This window comes from Lepidochelys kempii, chromosome 1, assembly GCF_965140265.1.
Source record: "Lepidochelys kempii isolate rLepKem1 chromosome 1, rLepKem1.hap2, whole genome shotgun sequence".
Lineage (NCBI taxonomy): Eukaryota > Metazoa > Chordata > Testudines > Cheloniidae > Lepidochelys > Lepidochelys kempii.
In genome coordinates this window covers 47,386,481-47,412,539 of record NC_133256.1, presented here as the reverse complement: position 1 = coordinate 47,412,539, position 26,059 = coordinate 47,386,481, and the positions used below count along the sequence as shown (strand labels likewise).

Sequence of the window (26,059 nt, the reverse complement as noted above, 5' to 3'; positions counted from 1 at the left end):
GAAGGAACAAAGCTACTGAAGAGCTGTTTGTCCATTCCACAATACCTTGTGTCAGCATCATCAATTGCTGTTGAAAAATCCACAGAACCAGATGTTGGTATTCTTTTTGTATTGGTTTTCTTTCCTTGATATATTAAATTTCAAAAAAAAATTTAAAGTGCACCTTCCATGGGCACATACAAGGACTTCCCTAGAAACCCTTAAGCAACATATGTCATCATGGACTATGTTCTCATCCATTATATACACCTACAACCGTTTGCAGTTCTTTTATCAGATAAGTCATCTGGGACATCTCCTTCCAACAGTGCCTGTACTGTATGAGTTTTTTTCTCTACATACGGTATTTTTGTATTGCTATATTACTATTACTACTCTTATTACAAGTAGAGATACAGTTCCTATCCAGAAGAGAGTAAACCAATACACAGAGGATGAGAATTCACAGCTCTAAGTGTGGGGAGAGTATCTGGTGGCTTTATGCTACCTTTACCTCCTCCCAGTCTTGTGGTATTCTGGAGGGTGGAGAGGTCTCCAGCATAAATTGGACAACCCTGGGGCTGTCTATGTTACAACAACCTGCCCAAGCTGCCCTACGAGCCACAGCAGTGCCTGGAATTCGCAGTGCTGTGTGCTTCTGTCCCACCACTGACACATACCCCTACACCAGGGCTTGTCATAGAATCCTCGACCAACAACCTTATAGTTCTCTTCCACTGCACCTGCGCTGGGGGAAATCCTCCTCAGCCAAATACAGGCTTTTCAGTCCCCTTTATGCTGCTCTGGCTCTTTTACCTAGCATAAAGTGGCTGGAGCAGGAGTGAGGAGCTCATACAGAATATTTTAAATAGTCTCAAGAAACACCCCCAGTTCAACTTTTTAAGCAGCAAATAATTGCCTCTTATAGTTAAAGCCCATTGGAAAGTTGCTGTTAGAGTTCAAGCAGAACAGGAGAGGGGAAGGAGAAAGATATCATGGTTTATGTGCTGGCTTGTAAAGCTAGATATTGAAAATATTTGAATGATGAGAATTTCATTACAAATAGAGGAAATACTGTTTCCCTAAAGCAGCCTTATAGTCAATTCTAGTGACAAAATTGTTTAGCAAGATGCAAAATATTTAAACAATTTATTGTAAATAAAAGTTATATATTTTATAATCACGCTAAGACAATAGAGTGTAGGTTGTTAGGCAATAAAATGGCCCAACCCATGGGAATTAATATTAGCAGTTAGACAACTGTTCCCTATCACATTTTAGTACTTAAAGTCCAATGACATTGTTTAATAATAGAAAACAGAGCTGATAAGGTTCAGTTACAAGCATCCTTTGATCTTGCTACCAGCTATGTTTTCTGTCTTTTCTTTCTCTATATAGTTTTGTGTGTACTAATCTAACTAATACGTGGGTTTTTCTTTTTACAATTCTGCTCAAAATCTACTACTAAATTTGTATTAGTGACAAAATTTCCCATTTTCAATGCCTGGTGTAGATTTTGATAAAATGTAGGCATTATGTTGTTCAAGGTAATATTTATGGTGACACTATTGATAGTGATATAACTTTACTTCAGTTAAAAATCAACATGTACTTAATATGGGTAGACTGACATGGGTGATTTTTAGGAGTAGTGTGTGCACTTTAAATAATAAAGGTCAAAAGAGAAAACTTTTGACAATTAGTCTTTTACATAGACTGTAAAAGAGTTTACAGAAAACATGAGAACCTATTACTTACAATATTTCAGTTTGGTTACTTTACAAAGCCAGATGTAAACATCTCCTTTCAATTAATGTAAGCTTATGCTCTTGTCAATAGGCATTTACATATATGCTTCTAAAAACAGAACATATCAAATGTGCTAATGATTCATAATTTGTAATGTACATTGTGTCATATAATTTTCTTTTTGAAGCACAAATAGATTGGAAGCTGTTAGGCCTAAATACCAGTGGGGTGAAACTGGTAATGCTAGTTTTGAGTTTACAAACACCCTGCAGATACAGTCTAGATAGCTATGAGGATGAATATCAAAGCCACCATGTGAAATATGTGAATGTATGTGAGCTGTGTCTGGAGTGAGATAAGGCAGAACAATTAACTTGTCCTGATTAAGCAGCTTATTTTCTCAAATTGTGAATTTTACTAAAGGATGCTTATCTGTTTTCTTGCTCAAGAAACTTTGAAGTAGCAATTCTGAGGGGACAATATTATTTCTCTCAAGATAGCCACCTCTTCCTCTGACAGTCAAAGAAAGAATGGGCTGTTTACTCTATCTAAACTATTTGTTTACAGTAAAGGTCATGATTCGGAGGCTAAGATTGAGCCAGAGGGCAAGACAGTGTTTTGCAACATCAGAGTTAAGAGACAAGGTCAGTTTAAGTTTATCAGCATACAGAAATACCAGTTTCATTGCCACAGTGACAGCATGTTGGCAGAAAGTAAGTGTTCGTTTTTAAACACATACATCACCATATTTTTTCATTTTGCAGCAGTTGGAGTTAAACTTTCCTGCAACTAAATGATCAGTAAACGTATAGGCACATTCATGCAGAATGTAACTTCTGGACAGAACTCAAGATCTTGCTCCAAGATTTCAGGGACAATGTGATGGTGGTTGTTTAATTTGGTTCTCATGCTTATTTTGCTAAGTAGGGGCTGTATTTTGCCAATTCTGAGTGTGAGAAACTCCCAAACAGTTGGAGTTCTTTGCACAGAACAAGGGCAGAATCAGGCAGAAAAAGTAACTGTTTACAAAAGTACCAAGAGTATTTTTTTTTAGACATCTGTGCTTTAAAGCAGTTATGTGAACATGTTTCAGAGTAACAGCCGTGTTAGTCTGTATTCGCAAAAAGAAAAGGAGTACTTGTGGCACCTTAGAGACTAACCAATGTATTTGAGCATAAGCTTTCGTGAGCTACAGCTCACTTCATAAAGCTTATGCTCAAATAAATTGGTTAGTCTCTAAGGTGCCACAAGTACTCCTTTTCTTTATGTGAACATGACTTCTTTTCAGAGGTTGGAAGGCATAGATTATGTAGCTGTATGACTTTTGCAATGTGGTGTAGTAGCAAGCACAGGACTATGAGCCAAGATTCTCAGCAGTTGACTTGGTCTGTGATCTTGGGTGAGTCACAAACTCTATGGCTCAGTTTCTCCAACTGTAAATTGGAGATAATACAGTAGAGCAGGGATCGGCAACCTTTTGCATGCGGCCCGTCAGGAAAATCCGCAGGCGGGCCAAGATGGTATGTTTACCTGCAGCGGCTGCAGATTTAGCCGATCACAGCTCCCACTGGCTGCGGTTCGCCGTTCCAGACCAATGAGGGCTGGGGGAAGTGGTGTGGGCCCAGGGATGTGCTGGCCGTCACTTCCTGCAGCCCCCATTGGCCTGGAGCAGCGAACCGCTGCCAGTGGGAGCTGCAGTTGGCTGAACCTGCGAACGTTGCAGGTAAACAAACTGGCCCACCACCGGAGTTCCCTGACGGGCTGCATGCCAAAGTTTGCCGATCCCTGCAGTAGAGACTCAAAGATACGAACACTATAGTTACGGGCTGACCGGTCAACTGGACACCATGTGAAACCGGAAGTAACCAATCAGGCAGCAGCAGAGATTTAAAAAAAAAAAAAAAAAAGCATATGCTGTGCTGTGCTTATATTGAATCTTAAAGGTAGGCACATCTGGGCTGCCTGCCCCTGCCCCCATCCCTACTCGCGGGGCAGCCACTTACAGCAAGATGCTGTGCCTGCCAGCCCAGGACAGCCAGAGACAGCAGAGCAGGAGCAACGCTGGGGTCTGCGCAGCTTTCACCCCCACCCCTCCTCTGGGAGTTGGTTGTGCTGTTTTTACACCCCTTTCTGCTCTTTACACATACACACACACGAACGGCCATACTGGGTCAGACCAAAGGTCTGTCTAGCCCAGTATCCTGTCTTCCAACAGTGGCCAATGCCAGATGCCACAGAGGGAATGAACAGAACAGGTAATCATCAAGTGATCCATCCCGTCGCCCATTCCCAGCTTCCTTATTTACTTTCTCCACACCAAGCATGATTTTCTAGACCTCAATCGTATACCCCCTTAGTGGTCTCTTTTCCAAGCTGAAAAGTCCCAGTTTTATTAATCTCTCCACATATGGAAGCCGTTTCTTACCCCTATCATTTTTGTTACCCTTTTCTGAACCTTTTCCAATTCCAATATATCTTTTTTGAGATGGGGTAACCACACAGTATTCAAGATGTGGGCATACCATGGATTTATATACAGGCAGTATGATATTTTCTGTCTTATTTTCTATCCTTTTCGTAAAGATTGCCAACATTCTTTTTTGACAGCTGCTGCACATTGAGTGGATGTTTTCAGAGAACTATCCACAATGACTCCAAGATCTTTTTCTTGAGTGGTAACAGCTAATTTAGACCCCATCACTTTATATATATAGTTGGGATTATGTTTTCCAATGCGCATTACTTTGCATTTATCAACCATGAATTTCATCTGCCATTTTGTTGCTCAGTCACCCAGTTTTGAGAGATCCTTTTGTAGCTCTTCACAGTCTGCTTGGGACTTAACTATCTTGAGTACTTCTGTATCATCTGCAAATTTTGCCATCTGTTTACCCCTTTTTCCAGATCATTTATGAATATGTTGAATAGTACTGGTCCCAGTACAGACCCCTGCGGGACACCACTATTTACCTCTCTCCATTCTGAAAATTGACCATTTATTCCTACCCTTTGTTTCCTATCTTTTAACCAGTTACCAATCCATGAGAGAACCTTCCCTCTTATCCCATGACAGGTTACTTTGCTTAAGATCCTTTGGTGAGGGACCTCGTCAAAGGCTTTCTGAAAATCTAAGTACAAGACATCAGCTGGATCCCTCTTGTCCAAATGCTTGTTGATCCCCTCAAAGAATTCTAGTAGATTGATTCTTCCCCAACAAATTATGTTCATCTATGTGTCTAACAGTTTTGTTCTTTACTATAATTTCAGCGAGTTTGTCCGGTACTGAAGTCAGGCTTACTGGCCTGTAATTGCTGGGATCACCTCTGGAGCCATTTTAAAAAATTGGCATCACATTAGCTATCCTCCAGTCCCCACACACACATCCCGACACACCCCTACCTCTGTCGGGAAGGGAACAAGCTTGCAAACTCATGCCAGGCTGACTACGTTGCTCAACTGCTGCTGAATCCTGGCCTGGAGTCTCAGCCGCTGATCTGGAGCCTGAACTGCGCTTTGTTCAGAGTTACGAACATTTCAGAGTTACGGACAACCTCCATTCCCAAACTGTCCGTAACTGAGGTTCTGCTGTACTTACCTTCCTGGGTTTGTTATGAGGCTTAATTAATGTCTGAAAAATGCTTTGAGTTTCTCAGAGAAAGATACTAAAAATGTAAGTGTAAAGTGTCACACTTTTGATAGTTTTCTCAAATCTAATGATGCTATGTTTATTTTTTCAAATGCAAAACCAGTGTAACCTTGTCTATTAATAAATCTATATAAAGAGAGCGTATACTCTCTCCTTCTCTATCTAATTAGGCATTTTAAGATCCAAAAAGGGAAAAAATAGATAACACCGAAACTTTCACCTTTGTGTAGTGTATAAGAAAGTCCAGTTAATTATGGTCTCAGAGACCACCTATTCTATCAAAAGCAACCAAAGAGAAGGATGTTTAGGCTAAACACAAGATGCCTGGGATTTTGAAATGTTAAAACATTTAAAATAATAAAATTCTGCAAAAGCAAAATAGTTCAAAGTTAATATACTTGCTGTATTATCACTTTAATTCATGAAAACCCCAACATTTGGCTGTATATCACTACCGTCACATTATATATTGCTCAAAGAAACAAAATGTTCTAAAATCTTTCAGATGTCTAGATTGTAATGAGATTCAATATGTAAACCTAAGCATGGTACAAAGAAAATGCATGTTTTTGCAATAGAACATGCATACCTTAGTTAGTGGCCCTCCCATTCTGACATGCACAAAAGTACTTGGACATGTGATCGAAATACACAGGCTTTGGTTTTGTGGAGTGGATGGGAGGCAGGCTCTCAGACAGCCATCCAGGCAGCAGCACAGGTTTGTGTCTGTACTGCTGCTGCACATACCACTTCCACCACAGAGCTGTAAGGTAAAACTGACCGGCATTCTGTGGCTGCCTCGGCCAGTGTCTGAAAAAGAACAATGACATCTTAGGGGAAGGAAGATAGAAAGAGAGAGCTAGATCAAACTGAAAGGGAGGTTGGAGAAAGCAAATAAAGGATGAAAAAAGTCAGGGAAGTGGGGAAAATGAAGTGTGGGGAGGGAGGAGAGGCAGACAGAAGGGAGGCTGGTCCTCCGTTTTAAGACCAACTTGGTCTCTCACTGCTTGTGTCATCCAGGGATGAGAGAATTGAGGAGGGGATGAACTCGGTTGCTAAGAAGAGGTTATCCCTTGTGAATTTAAGGTCTCCCCAGCTAAAGAAGCAGCTCCAACTGGCTCAGGAGGGATCTACATACAGACTTCTTCAGTTATGTTGCATGCTTTAGGTGCCACTAGTACTCCTTTGCTTTATGAAGGCTACTCTCAAAAGCTGGAATGGGATAGAATCTGTCACAAAGAGGGGAAAAGAAGTAAAAATGAAGCTAGGCGGGGCAGGAGGGAGACAAGAGAGTATAATGTGTGTAAACGTAGCACTGTCCTTTACTGGGTAGAATGTTGGATCTGCTCTTGTGAGTTTCCTAAACCCTAATACTGCTACAGTCTAAAGGTATTTCTATTAGTTCATGTGGTAGGGTACTGTGCTTTTGGTGCAGAAAAACCTGAGTTATATGACCGTAAAAGTCCTGGGTAATCAACAATATGTGGTTTAATTATAATTATGAGATCATGTGTAAGTGACCAAGAGAAAGAAAGCATATCTGGTGGGGAGTGGGAAAGAGGCAAATACAGGAGAGAGAGAGAATGGTTTGATTTTAGAGGCATTTGAGGAAAAATTAATTACATTTGAGTTTTGTGATTATGAGTCCAGTATTCAGTTGGACTGGCAATTGAAAGAAACTTAGGAATATCACTAACATTTTATAGTTTTTCCTTCCTTCCTCATTTGAAATGGGAGGTTGGAGGTCTGACAAAATTAAATTAATTTCTTTCACTGAGAGTAATGGTTTATCGTTGCAGGTGGTTTTAATATGTAGTTGAAGTCTCAAGCACAGAGCTTGCACTAGAGTTCTGAAAGACATGAACAGCTCTTCTTTTCTCTGTCTAATGTTAGGGTCATAGATAGGCTGTATCATATGCCACAGTGAACTTTGGCTCTGCCACATCACACTATCTTCACAAAATGTCTGTAGGTTATTTCAAGTTTCTTTGCTCAAACCTAACTTGAGTGAATTCAGGATTTTTGTCATGAGGCTCAGTCATGCAACATCTTTGTTCCCAAACCAACTTCCAGATGGTAACACACAGGTACAATAGCTTTTTCTGACTACCATCATTGGACATTTATCCATGAAATTACTTCAGCAAATACAATGCAGCAGCATTTAATTGAAAATTAGCCCATTAGGATGTTTTGGACAGAATTTTCAAATTGAGTGCCCTAAGTTGGGCAGCTAAATCAGTGGCCTGATTTTCACAGATGCTGACTTTAGTTTCTACCCTTAGTGGTGCACAGCACCCTTGAAAATAAGGCCACCGCTTTAGGTGCCAAACTTTAGGAACTCATATTGGAAGATTTTGGCAGTACCTACACAACCTAAGTGTTATTCAGAACAACTGAAATAATTGCAAATATTGGTCCTGCCTTGGGGTTTTATAGGAAATAGATTTTACATTGAACTTAAATAAACCAAAAGATCTTGCAGTCTGAATGCTTTTAATAACTTCACTTAGTAATATAGAAAGCAGAAATAGGTGGTATTGGATATATTAGTCACAACAGTCACAGGACTGTCTGCAAAAGGCAAGTTAAAAACAAGAGATGCAAGCATGGAGTACACCAGAGGAATGTACCATTCTAAGCGGTCTAACCCATTAAAACACTTGCAATACACCTCAAACTCACACAAGCTCCAACTTGTTTTCTTGCATTTTTAAGAACTATTTAGAATAGCTTTCAGCAGGTCTAAACCAATTTAGTGCCAATGTGGACAGCATGAAGATGCTTCAGATAGGCCTCCCACTACTGCCCCACAGGGGACTGATGGCCTTTCCAGGTCTTCCTGTTTCTGTAAGCTATGCCAGGAACTGGAGGATAGGTACCCAAAGGCAGTGCAAATTAAACGGTTGAAACAATGCCAGTATGGACAAAAGCAAGATAGTGTGAATTGATATATTGGCAGGCTCTAATACAAATAGTTACAAACAGCAGAATTCTCCACTGCAGATCCAGCTTTTGGATGGTGAAGTCTATGGAATTTTTATAATACAGAGGCTAGTTCTGGCCATCAGCCAGTAACTACTGAGTCACAGCTGTATGTGGCAGTAGCTACCATAAAATAGCACTCATTTAACTGGCAGATAAAAGCCACAAAATAGAAAAAAGGAGCAAACTCAGCAGCTGAACTGTACTGATACAAATTTATGAAGAATAATTGCACAGTCTAAACCAATATACAACATAATTTACAAGTGAGGAACTTCTAACAGCAGACAGATTAAGGTAGACAAGTACACAGACAGATAGCAAACAGAGATAAGAGAATTAATCTTTGGCTGTCTGCCTCTCTGTTTATTTGTAGACAACCCAAAGCAGTTCCTTCCCTGCTATTGCTCAACTAGATAACACATTGAGAAACAGTTTTGCATCTTAAGAATTATGGATTTGGTAGTTTAACCCTTTTTTGAGAGCACCCTGCACTCTTGAGATGGATGTGGGATGGGTGACCCCTACTCTTCATAACCATAACCTGACACTGTTGCTGCCATCTATCTTTTTTCTCTTTCCTGTCAGTCTGCTTTTCTGTCTCTTCTCTTTTCTCCTCATTGTCTTTTCCCCTGTATTTCTTTTTCCTTGCTCTGTTACCGGGCTCTACTCCTCTCTTCCACCCTTTCTGTTGTAGTTCTGACCCTTTCCCATCCCCATTCACCAGAAGAATCCATGATGTCTAGGGTGCATGATATCCACTGATGGCACCCAAGGCTGACTGGAGTGCTGAAGGAGTGGAGAAAAGAACTTGGGCTGATGGGCAGCTGCCTGAGCCTGAAGTCTTCTATATAAGAGCTGCTCCCCCTATCAGCTGTGGGGGGGGCCACAGTGGGTACAGGGAGGGAAGGTGGGTGGCTTTCAGTGCACAACCTGACATTTTATCTGCAGACACAGCAATGCAGGAGGAAGGTGGAGATTTCACCTGCAACTTTCCCACCCATGTTAACTTCTCTTCTGCCCTGAAGCTCCTAACTTGCCTGATCCCCCCTCTCACCTCCCCGACCACCGGGAAACATTGCTTTAGAAGATGAAAGATCTACAGTGAAATTATCCAATAAAGAAATTTAATGTTCTTTTTAAGAACGCGTATAGCCAGTGTTGTCTTTTCAACGTGTGCGGGGCTACAAATGAAACAGTTACCTTAAAATACTTAACAATGAGGTTGCAATTACAAAGTTTTCAATAATAATAATAAATAATTAGTTGGAGGAGAGAACTGAGTGGAAAATAAATATGAGAAAAAAAGAAGTAGAGCAAGAACATGTGATGAAAACATACCAAGTAGCAATGCGCAGGAAAAAAAAAATAAAAAAAAAAATGGGGATCAACAATCAAAGCAGTGAAATAAAAATGGTAGCAGGATTTTAAATAGTCTCTGAAAAAGGGCAAAAGGGTTGGAAAAATAAAAAGTTTAGTGCAGAGGACATTAGACCATTGGTAGAAAAAAATAAGTGAGGCCATCATCAAACAAAAGGATAGCGGGTAAGACTGAGAGCTTCAAATGTGAGAGGAAGGAGAGATCCGTGGAGACACACACACACAAAATTGGAATATATGGAGCACAAGAGCTCAAAGAGGCAAGGCGACAAAAAGAAATTAACTGAATGCCTGCTTGGCTAATGCACAAGACATTAATTTTCTCGATGTGCCCTATATCTGACTGTACAAAGTGACACTATCTCACCACAAGAGTCAATATACCAATCATGTAATATAACTACCACGTAATTTGATCTTGGGACAGAGCATAGTCAGAGCTGTTAATGCTTCCCTCATCCATGGGTCTGCGCACATGAACTGAAACAAAAGAAAAACAAATACTGGAGCTTCCCTCAGTACCCCTATTCTATATTTAGAGTGTCTGGCTGTTTTAAGGTGGTGACTAGTAACTGGCCAATTTGAAATTCTTTCTAATCCAAATAAAAACATGTATGAGTAGAAGAAAATCACAGCAAAAAATATGAAATTGAACAACCTATTCACATATCTGTTGTTACTGATTAACAGCAGTTATGTCTTGCCCTCCACTAACTGCTCCTTTTGTCCAGTATCAGTTCTTAAAATGGTCTGAAAAAAGTGAGGGGGGTAGGTAGGAGGGGGTCTAGCTACAGAAATGAAATTGTTATCACATCGCCTGACTTTTCATTAACTCTGGCCCCACATCTGTCTTCCTACTCTTCCCCCCCCCCCCAGTTCTTCCTACAGTTCCAATTGTTCTTCACCTCCCACTTTCCCAGGCCTGGGAAGCTGCAGCAAAGTCCCCTTCTCCCCTTTCCCAGGAGGGGTGTTGCAGAGAGGCAGGGTTGGGGGGGGGGGGAGAAGCAGAGGAACTGGCCAGTTGGTCAAAGAAAGGCAGGTAAGAGGAAGGGGTGTAGCTGCACTAAGCTGGTGGGCTATTTAGCTCCCTCCTCCCCTCCTGTGAGATTATTGCTGGGTAATTGAGGAGAGGAAGCTTTGCCTGCTTCCTGTAACAGTCCTGATTGTCTGGACTGTCAGGAGGGCAGGGCAGTGGGAAAAGCAGCCAATCAGAAGGGAGTTTCCCCCCAGGCTGACCAGAAATGCTCCCTCAACAATCCAGCTGGAGTTGTAGAAATGTTATTTGTGGGGTTAGTGTCCCCTTTTGACCAGGCACACTTTAAGCATTCCTTATAGCAGTTCTTCAGCAGTCTGAGTCTAAGCATAGCAGATAGATTATGGACCCCTGCAGAAGGGAGGCCAAGGCTTAGCTACCTCATTGGAACCATCCCTGAGCAGCGGAGTTCCTAAAGAATTGGATTGATGGAGAGCTGGGGCCCAGAACCAGGTGGTGATACAGGGCCTCTGTATAGGTGGTCCAAGCCTCCCTGGAATCCACCAGGTTTCTGGGAAGGCCCAGTATCCTCTTGTGTGGATGGGCAAACCCCATCCCCCTGATGGATGCTGAGAGGAAAGTATGGTTAGGTCTATGTTTCAACTTTGAGTCAATAGGAAAGGAACATCCTTACTTCCCACTGCTGATTAATGGGATATTTGAAAGGTTGCTCTTCTCATACCTAAGAGAAAACATAAGTGTCCATACCACAAACAACTCACCTTCCAAATTTTCACTGGTAATCTCCAGACTGAAGGGTCATGGAAACTGAACTATTGGTCACTCTTGCAGGTGCATCAACCATGAAGCATATAGGGAAGAAATGTGCCTCTGTCCATAGTGGACCTGTTTTATGTTAAGGGACTTTAGCATCAGTTCAGTAGATTTAAACATATTCACTTAGAAAAAATGTTTAATTATAAAATGAAATAAAAGTTACAAACTTTGGAGGAAAAGGGATAAGTATGAATTACACATACAGCTAACACGCCTAAGTAAATCAACAAAAAGTCAGTGGTAGACAAAAAATTGTTGTGATAAAACTCTTTGTATTACATTAAAAGAGTAGGAAAAATGTTGATTAATCATGCTAAAATTTATTTACAAATATGACAATGCAGATGTGTGTGCTATGTAGCTAAAAAAGCAAAAAATGAAGAGGTAGGATAGAAGGAAAAAATATGAAAACTGGTAGAACAGAGATGAAAATCACATCTTCCTTGGCACCAAATTATGCCCCTTATCCACTCCACCTGTTTTTCCCAACCGTCTTTGAAAAACTGATGTTTCTTTATGTACAAAGAGTTTTTCCTTCTTTAAAGGAAAAACTCAAATGATCAGATTCTCTTTGTTTCCTCCAAAAAGACAGATTAGCTTGAGGTTATTGATAACTTTTTGGAAATTTACAAGCATTCCCCCTTCGGCTAACTCAGAAAGACAACTGGATTTATCAACATGATTTATGACTTAGACTCACATGTTGAACACTCATTGTTGATCTCTCTTATAGATTAAAGGAAGGGATCAAAAACATGCCCTTCAACTCCATTCCTTTCTGCCTGTCTTCCAAGAGATTGAGGAAATATTTTAGTTTTCTTTGAATTGGTATCTGCAGAATGAAAGCATTATGCAATTCGCAGTCAGTCATGCAAATTTTTATTTGTAAGTTATATAGTAAAGGAATAGATTTATGTGCATTAATCCTTCTCTCACCATTTTTCAGACAACTGAAACGTGAATTTCCTGGTGCTGTGATTCTTAGCACTGATGACTTTTTCTTCACGGAAGATGGCACCTATGTGTTCAGTCCTGATTGTCTAGACGAAGCACACGTATGGAACCAAAAGAGAGGTGATGGAAACCATTCCTAGTTTCTTCACAGTCTTAATAGATTCACTCATATCAGTCTGTCTACGTACTTATATGGCCTTCAAAACCATAACATTTCAGCTTAGTATCCTTGCATTATAGTGACACCCAAGGATGAGTGAGAGCAAGTTTAAAGTTGATCTTCCATTGAAGTGCATGGCTTGTCAGTCTTCTTAAAAACCATAGGATTTACAGTCTCCAACTTTGTTCTCTAGGATGTTAAAGAAATAACATAAATAAATCAGTATTACATGAACGAACTTTGATAAACTCATGGCTAATTTTGTTTTTAAAAAACTTTTTTAAGCAGTACATACTTACTATAGAAGTGCAGATGTTGCGAAATTTAGATATCGATGTGGTGTAGAAACTCCAGCTGACATTGTTCAGAATGTAGCAGCTTAACCATCTACAATGATTGATTTGTGGCTTTTACACTAGGTATTTGTTGTGTCAAAGAGATGGTTTACAGAGTTTATTAGAAAGATATTTACTAGGTTTGGGAGCTGAATAACAGTAACATTTTAGGGAGAAAATTGTGACAGTCTTTTAAAGAGATTGATGAGTGTGAACTTGTGTATATCAATATTACAACATTCTATTTACTCCTGGGGGGATTCTCTACCAAAATATTAAAAATTCTGCACCAAAAAGTTAAAAATTCTGCTTGTTTTATTTGTCAAAATAATGCAATATAATCACACCAGTTTCAATTGTTTTGGTAGTTATTTAAACTACAATACTGAAAAAAGTCACAATAATTATTCAGCATTTCCTAAACACATGAAAGTTAAGTTACAAACAGTTGTAACTAATACCCTGCATTTGAGTTATCATCCTGGATTTTCATTTAAATTACATTTTGCCAAACAGGAAGAAAAAAGTAGAATGTAATTTTGAATTGCTCAGACTTTCACACATGAAAGTCATACAGTTTTGCTAATCATTGTCCTGTACCTGGCTGGGTACTTTGGGAAGTGCTTGGTTCTGATTGTCCTGACATTTTATTGACAGCTTGGTAAATGTTTTATTTGCCCTTAAAGTCTTTTTTTTTTTAAATGGGTAAATAAAATAAAGCCTGAGCTGTAATCTAACTCTATTGTGCCACTTTGGCACAGGAAAAAAGTGAAAAAGCACAGATCTTCCTAGCTGATTCCCTTACTGTCATTTATAAGGCTTTACATCACTCTGGCAACGTAGCAGCCTTAAAATTGTTTACAGGTTTTATGCTCCTGGGGGAATTGACTGCGAATGGGAACAGTTAACTAACAATAGGAACATTAACAATGTTACTAGGCAGGCAGGCTGCTCCATTTCTGCCCCAGGGAATGAGATCAGTTAAGTAGCAGGCAGGCTACTACATTTCTGCCTAGAGGACAGAGCCTTCCTCTTGCATAATAAAAAGCCCTACCCCTCCATGCTGGTGTCTCTCCCTGGTTGGCAGGCATGCACACCCAGCCCCGCCCCCTGACAGTGATCAATGTCTCCCTGTGGTGATTTCCGTCTCTGAGGCTTCTCCAGGCACACTGGAACAGACGCGCTGCCTGGGAAGAGGCGCATGTGCCCCCGCAGATTTCTTTTGCATTTTTCTGCGTGGGGGCAGAATTCTGCCAGAAGTATATATTGTACCAAAGTGTATTTATCTCTGCTAGCAATCACCCTTTATAAATATTTCATTTACATTGCTACTGCTTATATAAATCAAAGTATGTTCTAAAACTAAATATCAATGTTTAGAATAAATTATTTTTAATTCAAGTTTTACTACTGAGCACATCCACTGGCTACTTAACATCTTCTAGCAATTTTAAAAGCGTTAGCTGATTACAGTCCATCATTATTTATTTTCATTGTGATGGGCATAGGCACCGATTCTCCATGGCCCCGCCCCTGCACCACTCTTGCCCCACCCCAATTCCACCCCTTTCACCCAAGTCCCCGCCCCGTCCCACCTCTTTACTGCCTCCTCCCCCGAGCACGCAATGTCCCTCTCCTCCTCCCTCCTAGAAAGTCCTAAGCACCGGCAAACAGCTGTTAGGTGGCAGGTGGGCAACGCTCGGAGGAACGGGGTCATGGTGCACTCGGGGGAGGAGGAGGCGAAGAGGGGGTGCAGGCGGGGGGAGTTTGGCTGCCGGTGGGGGTGGAGCACCTGTTAATTTTTCCCTGTGGGTGCTCCAGCCCCGCAGCACCCACGGAGTCGGTGCCCTATGGTGACGGGCCCTCAAAGTCCAAGTCAGGAATGGGACGCCACTTTGCTGGGGGGCCATACAAATAGAGCAGCGGTTCTCAAACTGTGGGTTGTGACCCCAAAGTGGGTCATGACACCGTTTTAATGGGGTCAACAGGGCTGGCATTAGACTTGCTGGGGCCCAGGTTGAAGCCAAAGCCAGAGGGCTTCAGCCCTGGGCAGCGAGGCTCAGGTTACAGGCCCCCTTCCCGGGGCTGAAGCCCTTGGGCTTTGGCTAGTCCTATTCCCCCACTGGGGCATCAAGGCTCAGGCTTTTGTCACCCCGTCCTGGGGTCGTGTAGTAATTTTTGTTGTCAGAAGGGGGTCACGGTCCAATGAATTTTTAGAACGTCTCAAATAGAGAATGTCTTCAGTCTGGATCCATCAGTTGTCTGGTGCCACAGGACTCTTTGCCGCTTTTACAGATCCAGACTAACATGGCTACCCCTCTGACAGTTGTCTGGTGTTTTTGAGCTTTATTTAATGTTATGTTACAGCACATAAAGCAATGAAGAATGGGAAATCCCCGGTTATTATTGATAATACCAACATCCACGCTTGGGAAATGAAGCCATATGTGATTATGGTAGGGAAAACTCTGATCGACTATCATTCTAAATGCGTAGCTATGAAATTTAAGAGGTGGACTGATTGAAAAAAAAAGGGAAAATATTTTTAAAAATTAGTATTTCAATTTTTCTTTTGATCTTCAGTTATATTTATCAACAGAAGTGGGTGAAGAGGTTTGCCTGTGTACATGCTAATAAATTCTTTAGTTCAGTAAGAGCAAAAATCATGTGAAAATATTGTCTGTTGTTAAACTTACCTGATAATTATTGAGAGATCAACCTGTAATTTTCCTTCCCCCAATAATAGTCTAGATTTAACAGTTTCCGTATTGTTTATCTGACAAACATATAAAGTCCTAATTTATGGCCTTAGTTTACAGCTTGCTGTGTGGAGATCACACAAAGAGTCTAGAGGCTGCATTTGTATCAGCCTTTAATGGTTGGCAGAGATGGAGCTTTATTGGCAGTCTTCCTAGTATGATAGTGAGGCCAGTTAGTGCTAATATTTCAGTTATGCTTGAGTACAGCCACCTTAGATTGCGATCTTGTTAGAGTTTAAAGGGCTGAGACCTCCAAGATGCAGGAAATAATGGTGGTGGCAGCTCTGTGTCCTCTCAGCTGCTACCAAACTAGTGCTTGTGTGTAATTTTTCTAATGAAAATCAAGGTTGTCTCCACTTGTGGATGAATGCATAGTAACAGCAATCTAGATCAGAGGTTCCCAAACTGTGAACTTGTGGCTGGTCATGTGGTGCTGGCTCTCCCGCTCCTTTCCAGCTACTAAATTGGATTCTTTTTAAAAAGGTAAAAATATTTTAAATACTTTTTTTTCTAATCTCACTTTTCCATCTAAGCAATTGCTGTAGTTGCCACAGACATGTTATGTAATTGTGAATGGGAAAGAAGATGATCTGTGTGATTAGGAGTGGAAAGAATGTGGACCACCCTCTAAGTTTGAGAATTCCTGGTGTAGGTGACTAGGCACATAGTAAATGTTAAGTGCTAGCATAAATCTTCAAGAGATGTAAAAGATCTACATGGTAACTGCTTTAAAATTTGTTCACTTTTTCAAATCAGGCACGTGAGAATAACTATGAAGTTATATTCCAAGAACCTGACACACACTGGAAATTCAATGTTCGAGAGTTAGCAAGGTACATCTTTTTTCCTTAATTCATCAGCTTGCATCTCAGTTACTTCCACATTTGTGCTAGAAGAAAGAGCAAGATTGTAAGATGCTGCTTCCTCCTTGACCATTGACTAGAAATAGTCTAGTAAATGATTAGTCGAAGACGGCTGAGGAATAGTTTTGTTAATTTAGTCCACATTGAGAGCTAAGTAACACCCAACAACTCTAGTCATGCTGAAGGGTATGAATCAATAGGAAGGGGTTCATTTAGATTGTAAGCTGCTCCTTAGATTGTAAGATCCTTAGGGGCAGGGATCATGTTTTTGTTCTGCACCAAGCACAATAGGATCCTGGTCCACGACATGGACACCTAGGCACTACGATAATACAAATAAATGAATAACTATAATAATACCTACATTTTGTGACTTATGCACTTAAAATATAACCATAATATTTCTTTAATATAGTTTGGGGAGGAGTGGATGCTACATTAATAATATGCAATAAATCAGTCTCTGAAGGATCCTTCTTCAGATCTTGACTGACATCTATAAAAGGGACAAAATATTGTGGGTCTCAGAAGTGTGGCATTGTTTGCCTTATCCATGTTGCTTTTAGCTGATTATGACGATGATTCTTTATTTGTGTTATGGTAGTGGCTGTGAACCCCAGTCAAAGATCAGTGAGTTTTCCCATTTTGTGCTGCACAGACAAATACCAAAGATGATGGTCTCTACCCAGAAAGCTCACAGTCTAGCTGTCAGACAGGATGGAAATGTGGGCAAAAGAGATAAGTGGTTTGGGGACGGGGATGAGGTAATAAAATGAACAGTTTAGCTGCACAATGAAAGTCTTGGGTTGCCTAACCAGTGCCCAAGATGGTTAGTGATTTGCAGGCATCACAGCAGAAGTAGGTTTTAAGGATTATTATGTATTTGTAGTAAGAAGAGGACCTGAAACATAAGGCCTTGTATCAGAGGCCTGAACTAAAGTAGAAGTTAAAACTTTGTTATATGAGGCAAAGTTAGGTTGTGAGCAAGAGGAAGGCCCTGCTCACAGAATTTGGCAAGCACAGGGCTGGTATTGCAGAAACACATATTCCTAAGAGGTGCTGGGCACAGAGCACTCACGCAAGCACGTTCCAGAGGGTGGTACCAGAACACCTCCATACCAGCACATTCCCCAAAGATAACAGGAACACACTGACCCATCCTAAAGATAAGGTCAGGATAACAGCATAATAAATAAAAAAGTTTTAATCAAACCAACATGTACAAGGCAACGGGTGGCACCCTAATATGTCAGGAGCAAAATTTAACTTGTTTGTATTGGTGTATAAAGATGTATCTCAGAGGGAGTGTCTTTGGCCAGCCTAGGGGGCAATGGAAAGTCCCACCACTGACTGAGCTGCGTCCATTGCGACAAGCATACATGTCTTAGTACCCTCGTAGAGTCTGCCAGGTGCTATTACCATGTTTTGTCAACAATAAACCTGGCCAGGTGCCTTCGCTGAAAACCGAGTCTGTGGATTTATTGGGCAGTTTAATTGAGGTCTGTAGTCTCCTCTATCTCTGCAGAGCTGGGACAGCACACTGAATGAACACACATGCAGTCAACATCTGACCATAGTATTAATTTTAGGGTCAGCTTCCTAATGATTTGTATTTTATTCTATTAATCAGTGGGGTGAATGTCAAAATTTCACCCAGCTGTGCAAGCAAGTGGATATCTAAACCAAATCTATCAAACACACAATTTAAGGCAACACATTGAAAAGTGATTCAGGTAAAGACGGAGGGTGGATATCAATGAACTATTCAGTCAGTACACACTGTAAAAGTGTCCCGATTTTGAAATGCTCCCCTATCCCTTAACTAAGAGTTGTACAAGATACAATGGGTTACCTTCGATGGCAGGTGTTACAGCCCTGTCTAATCACCATCTCTTTGTGGATGGTCACTAGGCTACTGTATTAGATCCAAACCTTGGATCTCACATATTTTTAAGTCTACCGAGTCTGAGAAGTGTCCAGAAACTGTCTAAGACTAGCCTTTCAAGTACACTCCTCGGGTACAGACTCCAATGCTGGTACCCCTTCTAGGGACGTGGGGCCCTTCAGCCCAGTTGCCCCTAAGCCCCAAGACTAGTGCAGACCCAAGTCTAACTCAGTAGCTCATGCACGCTCTCTAGGGTTGTACCCACATGGTTTACCACTTAGCTGTTTGAGGGCTACATGACAGTTAAAACAAGGAACACGCAGACTTTGTAAACTTAGACAAAGCACGAGATATACAGATGTATGGAAAAACCACCCCACATGCAAGACCCTGCCTCAGTTTCCTCACCACTCTGAAAGCCCTTTAGGTCTTAATATTCTTCAGAAGATCCACGGTCCTTTTGTATCCCCTCTCCTCCTGTCAAGTCTTCCCTTCTGGTTTTGCTCTGGACTCCCCTTGCTAGAGAGTATCCCTTTTTGACAGCAGATTCTAGCACCTTTGTCTCTTTTGATTCTTCCCTTGGGGGTTTTCCATTCTCCAGTCCTCAACGTTTGTTGCAGCAGATCAGAGGCCTTACCAAGTCTTTGGTAGTCTCCACTGTGCTGGTAGGACCCTGAGTCTGTCCTATGCGGAGGGTGGCTGTGTTCCACTTGGGCTTGAACAATAACAGATCTTGACACCTGTGTTGTATGGTTCAGTATCAATGAGTGGGCAATCGAACACCATTGTCCGCCTTTCTGCAGATGTGAACTGTCCCAGGACTGAGCTGACTCTCTGCACCCATGTAGCAGACATCATGATAGTAATCAAAAAGAGCTACATATAATATTCATAAAAATAATAAAGATATTGCCCATGTTCTTCACAGCAGTTTCAGCGGACTTGCCCTTGTTCCAAAGGATTCACCTAAAATTACATTCTGGCTGCCCATAAAAATATTTGGGTTACATTTTGCAGTGAAGTGGCCAACAAAGCTTTGAAAACTAGGTTAGCTGAGAGGTAGCAAAAATGTTAAAGCCTGACCTAGGGGGAAAAGAATTAGTGCATTACTGAACACAGCAGGAAGGTTTGCAAATGTAAGAAAATCCATCTGATACACTTAGAGAGGTAAATACTTACATTTTTCTTTAAATTTTAATTCTATAGAAGAAACAATCATGGTGTCCCGAGAGAAAAGATACAGCGCATGAAAGACCAGTATGAGCATGACATTACTTTTCATATCGTGCTTCACTCTGAAAAACCAAGCAGAGATGGCAGAAATTCCAATGGAACAAATGCTGCTCACAACACTGGGGCTTATTCCAATATGTGTCCAACATTCCCAAACAGAAGACCACACAGCCGCTACACAAATGAAAGATCATTTAATAGAGGTGGATTCCAGAATGTATTTCATTAGGGTATAAAAGACTAAAAAAATTTACTAATTTTACTCTCAATTTTTGTATTTTTCTACTAAATCTCTAAATCAGGAGTTATTTACAAGTCTTAAAATATCACTGTAATGTTGTTTTGTCAATTACACAATCTGAGACCACTAAAACCAATATAAACTGTACACATCATCCCTGTCCCAGTACACCCCAGTGTTTGCCAATTTTCCTTGTTTAGTCATGTCTTAACCTTTGATTATAAATTTTGCAGGGTAGGGATGCAGTTTGTCTCTTGCCTGTAACAATCATGAACATTTATGGTGCAGTGTAAATATTATTTCTTCCTGTCTTCCAGGCCCATTCTCTCTCCTTCTTCCTCATATACAGTCTCTCACTAACGCCAATCACTTCTTTCTCCTTAATAGTTCCAGAATCCACCCTTTCTTCATGCTCTTTGTTGCCAAGACACTTGTCCATGTTGTAGTCTTTTTTAGCTTCTCTACTTTCTCCTGTCTGGCCTCAGTGCTTCTCACTTCTTCTCACCTCAGCTTGACCAATGTAAACTTTCAATTCTTCCATTGGTTTCCTGTCTTCTTACAGGAAATTCACCTTACAAGACTCTACACAACCTTCTTCCTACCTGCATCACTGCTTTCATTTCTCATGCTCTTCTCAATTCTTTCACTTTTCTCCCCACTTTCCTCAAACTGTTTCATGCCGTCTCTCATGCTGCCCCTCTTCACCTACTCTCTCCATCCTCATCTGCCCACCACCACCTCTCTCCTCATTCAGACGCCTTTTTTTAGCAATCCTTTTTCCCTTCCCTTCATTAATCATCACCACCTGCCTACCCTTTTCCTCAACTGTTGTTCTGTATTTGTTTTCTCTTATACTGTACTCTCTTTAGGACAGAGAACATATTTTGAAGTGCAATGTGAATTACTGGCATCATATAAAATTTTAAAATAAAATAATACTAATAATAGAAAAAATAAAGACCTAAATGCTAATAATTCCATATCGGGGACATTGTAAAACCACAAGAGAAATAGAACAATTTACTAAAGACAGCTGAGTCAATTGTCTTGCAACCTTACCTTGAGAAACGACCAAAAATGTTTGTAGTTATTCCTTTGCACATTGTGTGGGTTTTTAAGACATTTTATCACAGCACTAAGATAATTCAAGGTATGTTGACATTACCTAATATGACACCTAGATAGTTTGAAGACGCACAGCCTGATTTTTAGAGCTTCTACTATTACTATTTTGTCCTCTTCTAGCTCAATTTTTGTCTGTTTCATCCCTGTTGCACCTAGTCCAGCAGTTCTCAAACTTTAGCAACCTGGGGATCCCCATTTTTATTTAAAATATTTCGCAGACCCTCAAGCCAGCTTCTAATATTCCCCGGGGGTGCTCAACCCCTGCTCAGCCCCAGGCCCTGCTCCCACTCCACCCCTTCCCCCAAGGCCTCACCCCCTACTCTTTCTCTTTTCACCCCCTCCCCCGAGTGTGCCCCTTCCCCGCTTTTCCCTCTCCCTCCCAGCATCTACTGCACGACACTGAACAGCTGTTCCACGGCATGCAGGAGGCACCGGGAGGGAGGAGGAGGAGTTGATCAGTGGGACCAGTGGCCCTAGACATGACTTGAGGACCCCCTGGAGTACCCTTGCAGGCCTACAGAGGTCTGCGGATCCCAGTCTGAGAACTGCTGATCTAGTCAATATCCTAAACTTTTGAGCTCTCTTGGGCAAGGGCACTCTATTGCTTGTTTGTACAGCTCTTAGCACAATGGGCCCTGATCCTTTATTGGGGCCCATAGGCGCTACTGTAATATAAAACTAATAACAATTAAATGGGGACTGTGGAGACTCGCCTCTGAAAGTTGGGCTGTAGGGCCTTGTTCTTCAATTTGGTGGGCTAAAGTTAGACACCTAAATATGGATTTGGGTACATTGTTTTAGGCATACAAGTTTGAAACTGAGGGGTTAGCCTTGGGTCTCATGGTTAGCCTTGTCATATTAGACCATGTGAAATCTTTTCATTCCTTATCACTCCAGGATGGACAGTTCACATACACTGCACTAGTTATGGAGTTATCTGGCATTTGATGTTGTGTGTCACACAGTATCCATGAGGAACATGACACCCTTTGTATAATATTACGTATAAGAATTTGTGTACAGATATTGGGCTTTTTCTTGGTGCTTGGGTACTGCTCTACACTCTGGTTCCTGCTTTATGGAACATCTCTTTAGTCTTGTTATTGTGTAAAACTTGATTTCTCTGGTAATTTAACTGGAAATGCATTTTCTCTGTTTATGTGTTGCAGTGTCTGTAGATATGAAATCACTCTGCCTCGATCCGTGAAAAAGGGTCACAAAAACATTAAAGTAGCCTGAGAATAGTGGGCTTATTTACAACAGAAAAAAATGTAAACAGGAAAAACAAATACATTTTGATGTCATGGTTGGCTTTCAAGTTGTATTGCTTTTCACTGTGCAAACTATTGACCAAGTAGAGGGATGGCTTCCCTGTCAGGTAATCAGGAGATGCAACTCTGGCTTTATAATCAAAATAGACTGTGAACAGAAGAGGATTAAAATACACGCAATGTTTGAGATTTATAAAAAAAGCAAAAAAAACCCGGCATACATTAATATGCATTGTTTTTCAGGTCATTTAGGAGGCCTCATGTGCTAAGACTCAGGGAGATTTGGGTGAAGAGGGAGAATTTTGTCCTGATATTTCAAAAACAGAAAGTTAGTCAAAAGGTAGTCAGACAAACAGAAGAAATCTAAAAAACTTTGTAAGTACTTGAATGTATGGAAGTTTTCTCTTTCTAAACCATGTCAAATAAAAAGATAAAATGGGACTTTTTCTTTTCTTTTTTTTAAGTGTGAGAAACTAATCTACCTTGAAAACATGCATGACCACAACCAAAAAAATAAAAAAGAATAAATATGAACCGTTTGTGTATTATAAAGTTTGGGTATTAAGGCATGCGAGCTGAGGAAGCCTTTGCCGAACCACATCATCTCTGTGTCTCAGTTTACCTGTCTATAAAAATTGAGATAATGTTTACCTACCTAACTCACACAGGAGTTATGAGCATTCACTAGATAATGTCTCTATAGTGCTTTGAGCACCCAGAATGTCAAAGAACTCTAAGTATATCTTTATGGTGTGGACAAGCATGTTGGCTTAGCTGGTGATGTGCCTGATTTCTAGTGATTGCTTTATTAGGAATGTGGAATTTATTATCTGATCGTTTTCTTTCTGCTAGCAGCTCCTCTCCTTATTCATCTCTAATGAGTCAATGTGCCACACCTGTGGAATTCAGAGACGACACAATGTTGTTGCTGGAAGCTCCAGAATTAAGCCCCGCCCTTGAGCTCCGGTCACCAAGAGAGTTCTTCCAAAATTGTAGAAATACTCCAGGAACCAATTATTAGCATTAAGACAACAGACTTGATATATCAATGAACCTTAAGGCAAAGAGAACCTTAAGACAAAGAAATTCTATTCCAATTGTTTATCAGGGTGGATTGAATGAGGAGAGGAGCTGCTAGCAGAAAGAAAACCATTAGGTAGTAACTTTCTGGTTCTGCAGCACAGCTTCTTTTCTCATTCATCACTAATGGCTGGTAGCAAGCAAAAAGAAAAGGAGGACTTGTGGCACCTTAGAAACTAACCAATTTATTTGAGCATAAGCTTTCATGAGCTACAGCTCACTTCATCGGATGCATAAAGTGGTAGCAAGCAGTGAATCATAGAGGGGGGAGGGTGGGGAAGAAGGAACAGAGCTTTAAGCATTATTATAATAGAACAATAGGTAGAAATAAAAGTGTTACTCCATATAAAGCCAGAGCTTTGTAATTTAAACAATTCTTTGAGGACAAAGCTAGTAGCACCTTCCGACCCTAGATCAGTACTACAGAGGAATGGAAAACTACTTTGAAATCTTTATTATGTGAAGTTCATACAATTTCCCCCCACAATACCAGTAGGGTCCTTGTAGAGAGAGTCTTGATTCCTTCTTCATAAATATTTTCCTAGATGTTTAGCATGCCAACTGGGGCAGGATTTTGACATCTTGTTGCAGCAAGTTGTGGCCCTAAGGCCCTAGCCTTTTAGATGGAATGATCTGAGCAGAGTACAATTGGTGTGTGTTCTCCATATGTTTGAGATATACTTTCATCATTTTCCAAAGGGTGCTAAGGATTAAAACAAATGATGGGAGAACTATTTCCCAGGAATTGTGGAAAGAATTTACCTTGAACAAAAAGATTTCTGGAACGAAGAGTAACTTTTTCTTCATGACAACAGCACTGACATAGATTGAGGAACTAATTCCAAAATCTGTCTGTATTCCACTTAGGGTTATGCGCATGTGCCATGCACCAGGAGCCAAAGCTTTTTCAAAGTAGTAATGTCTGTCGGTCCGTGCATGCACCCTTGTACTGCATTGTGATTTTGCCCAAGGTGATAAAGGATAGGGCAGACCAACTGTGTCTTTGCTTCCTTCTCCACCACAGATCTACCAGATCCTCAGCAGAAGCAAAGGAGGGTGGGGTTGAAATACAGATAGGGACCACACATCTCAAAGAACTTCCAGTTACAGGTAAATAACCTCCCCTTCTTCGAGTGAGGGTCTCTATTGTATTCAACTGAGGGTGATTAACAAGCAGTACCTAAATAGGCGGAGGGTGAAAGGAAGATGATGGAATTGTGGAATGGAGGATCACTGCACTGAATGAGGCGTCCATCACAGAACCATGCACTAGAGTAGAGCATAATGAGAAGAAAAGGTGTGTACCGTACTCCACATGGCTGCCTTACATATGTCTGCTAGGGGCACGTCGTGGAGCATGGCAGTAGTTGATACTTGCACTCTTGTGGAATGGGCCCGTATCCCACCTGGTGGGTACCGCCCCAATAATTGATAGCAAAGCGTAATGCACCCTGAGACCCACTTTGAGATTCTCTGGGTGGAGATGGCCTACCCTTTAATTCTCTCCACTATGGTGACAGTTTGGGAGTTTTCCAGAATGGCTTTGTCTGTCCTTTGTAGGTAAAAGGCCAGGGCTCTGTGTATATCGAGGGAGTGGAGCTGCCATTCCTCATTTGAGGTGTGCAGTTTAGGAAAGAAAGTGGGTAGATGTATGGGTTGGTTTAGGTGGAAGCAGGAAACCACTTTTGGAAGAAATTTGGGATGCAGGTGCAGTGAAACCTTGTCCTTATGGAATGTGGTGAAACGGGAATTTGCCATCATGGCCCCCAGTTTGTCAACCCTTCTTGCAGAGGTAATAACAACCAGAAAGGCGACCTTCATGGAAAAGAGTGAAAGAGAGCAGGAAGCCAGAGGTTTAAACGGAGAGTTCATTAATGATATAAGGACTAGGTTGAGGTCCCATTGGGAATGATAGGCTGAATGGGCGGGTATTTATGTGCAAGGCCCTTCCAGAATCAGACAGTCAAAGGATGGGTAAAAAATGACTCTCTCCACTGGATGGTGGAAAACGGTAATAGCAGCTGCGTGTACCCTAATGGAGTGGAGAACAAGCCCCGAGGTTTTCAAATGGAGCATTGGGATACCCACAGCCTCAGGGGCAAGATCGTTCTTGGGCCCAAGAAGTGAAACATTCCAATTTGGATTGGTAGGATTGTCTCATGGAGTCCTTCCTGCTGTTGAAGAGGACATCTTGTACTGCCAACAAACACTCGAGTGCTAGTGGAAGCGTCCATCCAAAAACCAAGCTGTCAGGTGAAGCGTCCGTGGATCAGGCTGCCGGAGTCTGCCATGGTGTTGTGTGAGCAGTTCTGGAAACATCAGTAGTGGGAGGGGAAGATGCTTCGACATGTGGAGAAGAAGGTGAAAACAGAACTGGTGAGGCCAGAATAGAGTTATCGTGTTGAACGTCGCCCTCTCCCATCAGAGTTTGTGAAGGATACATTGCAGGACTGGTAGGGGAGGGAAGGCTTAGTGGATTCAGTCCAACCATTTGACGACCAGGGTGTCTCCTTGTGAAGGGGCACCAAATCCTCCCCTTGAACAGTACTGAATGCATTTGATGTTGGTGTGAGATGCAAATAGGTCCCTGATCAGAGTTCCCCA

At 41.3% G+C, this 26,059-nt stretch overlaps 1 protein-coding gene across 3 annotated transcripts in view; it reads left to right on the top strand.

Moving 5' to 3' along the window:
• The window catches only part of N4BP2L1 (NEDD4 binding protein 2 like 1), a 40,325-nt gene that overhangs the window by 2,002 nt on the left and 12,264 nt on the right, over nt 1–26,059 (top strand). For 2 of the 3 annotated variants that reach the window (XM_073341570.1, XM_073341578.1), the window contains exons 2-5: nt 12,496–12,623; nt 15,366–15,454; nt 16,514–16,590; nt 24,480–24,565. In XM_073341570.1, coding sequence (XP_073197671.1) covers nt 12,496–12,623; nt 15,366–15,454; nt 16,514–16,590; nt 24,480–24,565 — 380 coding nt within the window. Of the gene's footprint in view, nt 1–12,495; nt 12,624–15,365; nt 15,455–16,513; nt 16,591–19,711; nt 22,704–24,479; nt 24,566–26,059 lie in introns of those variants that run through there. The other variant, XM_073341562.1, reaches the window with a different exon arrangement.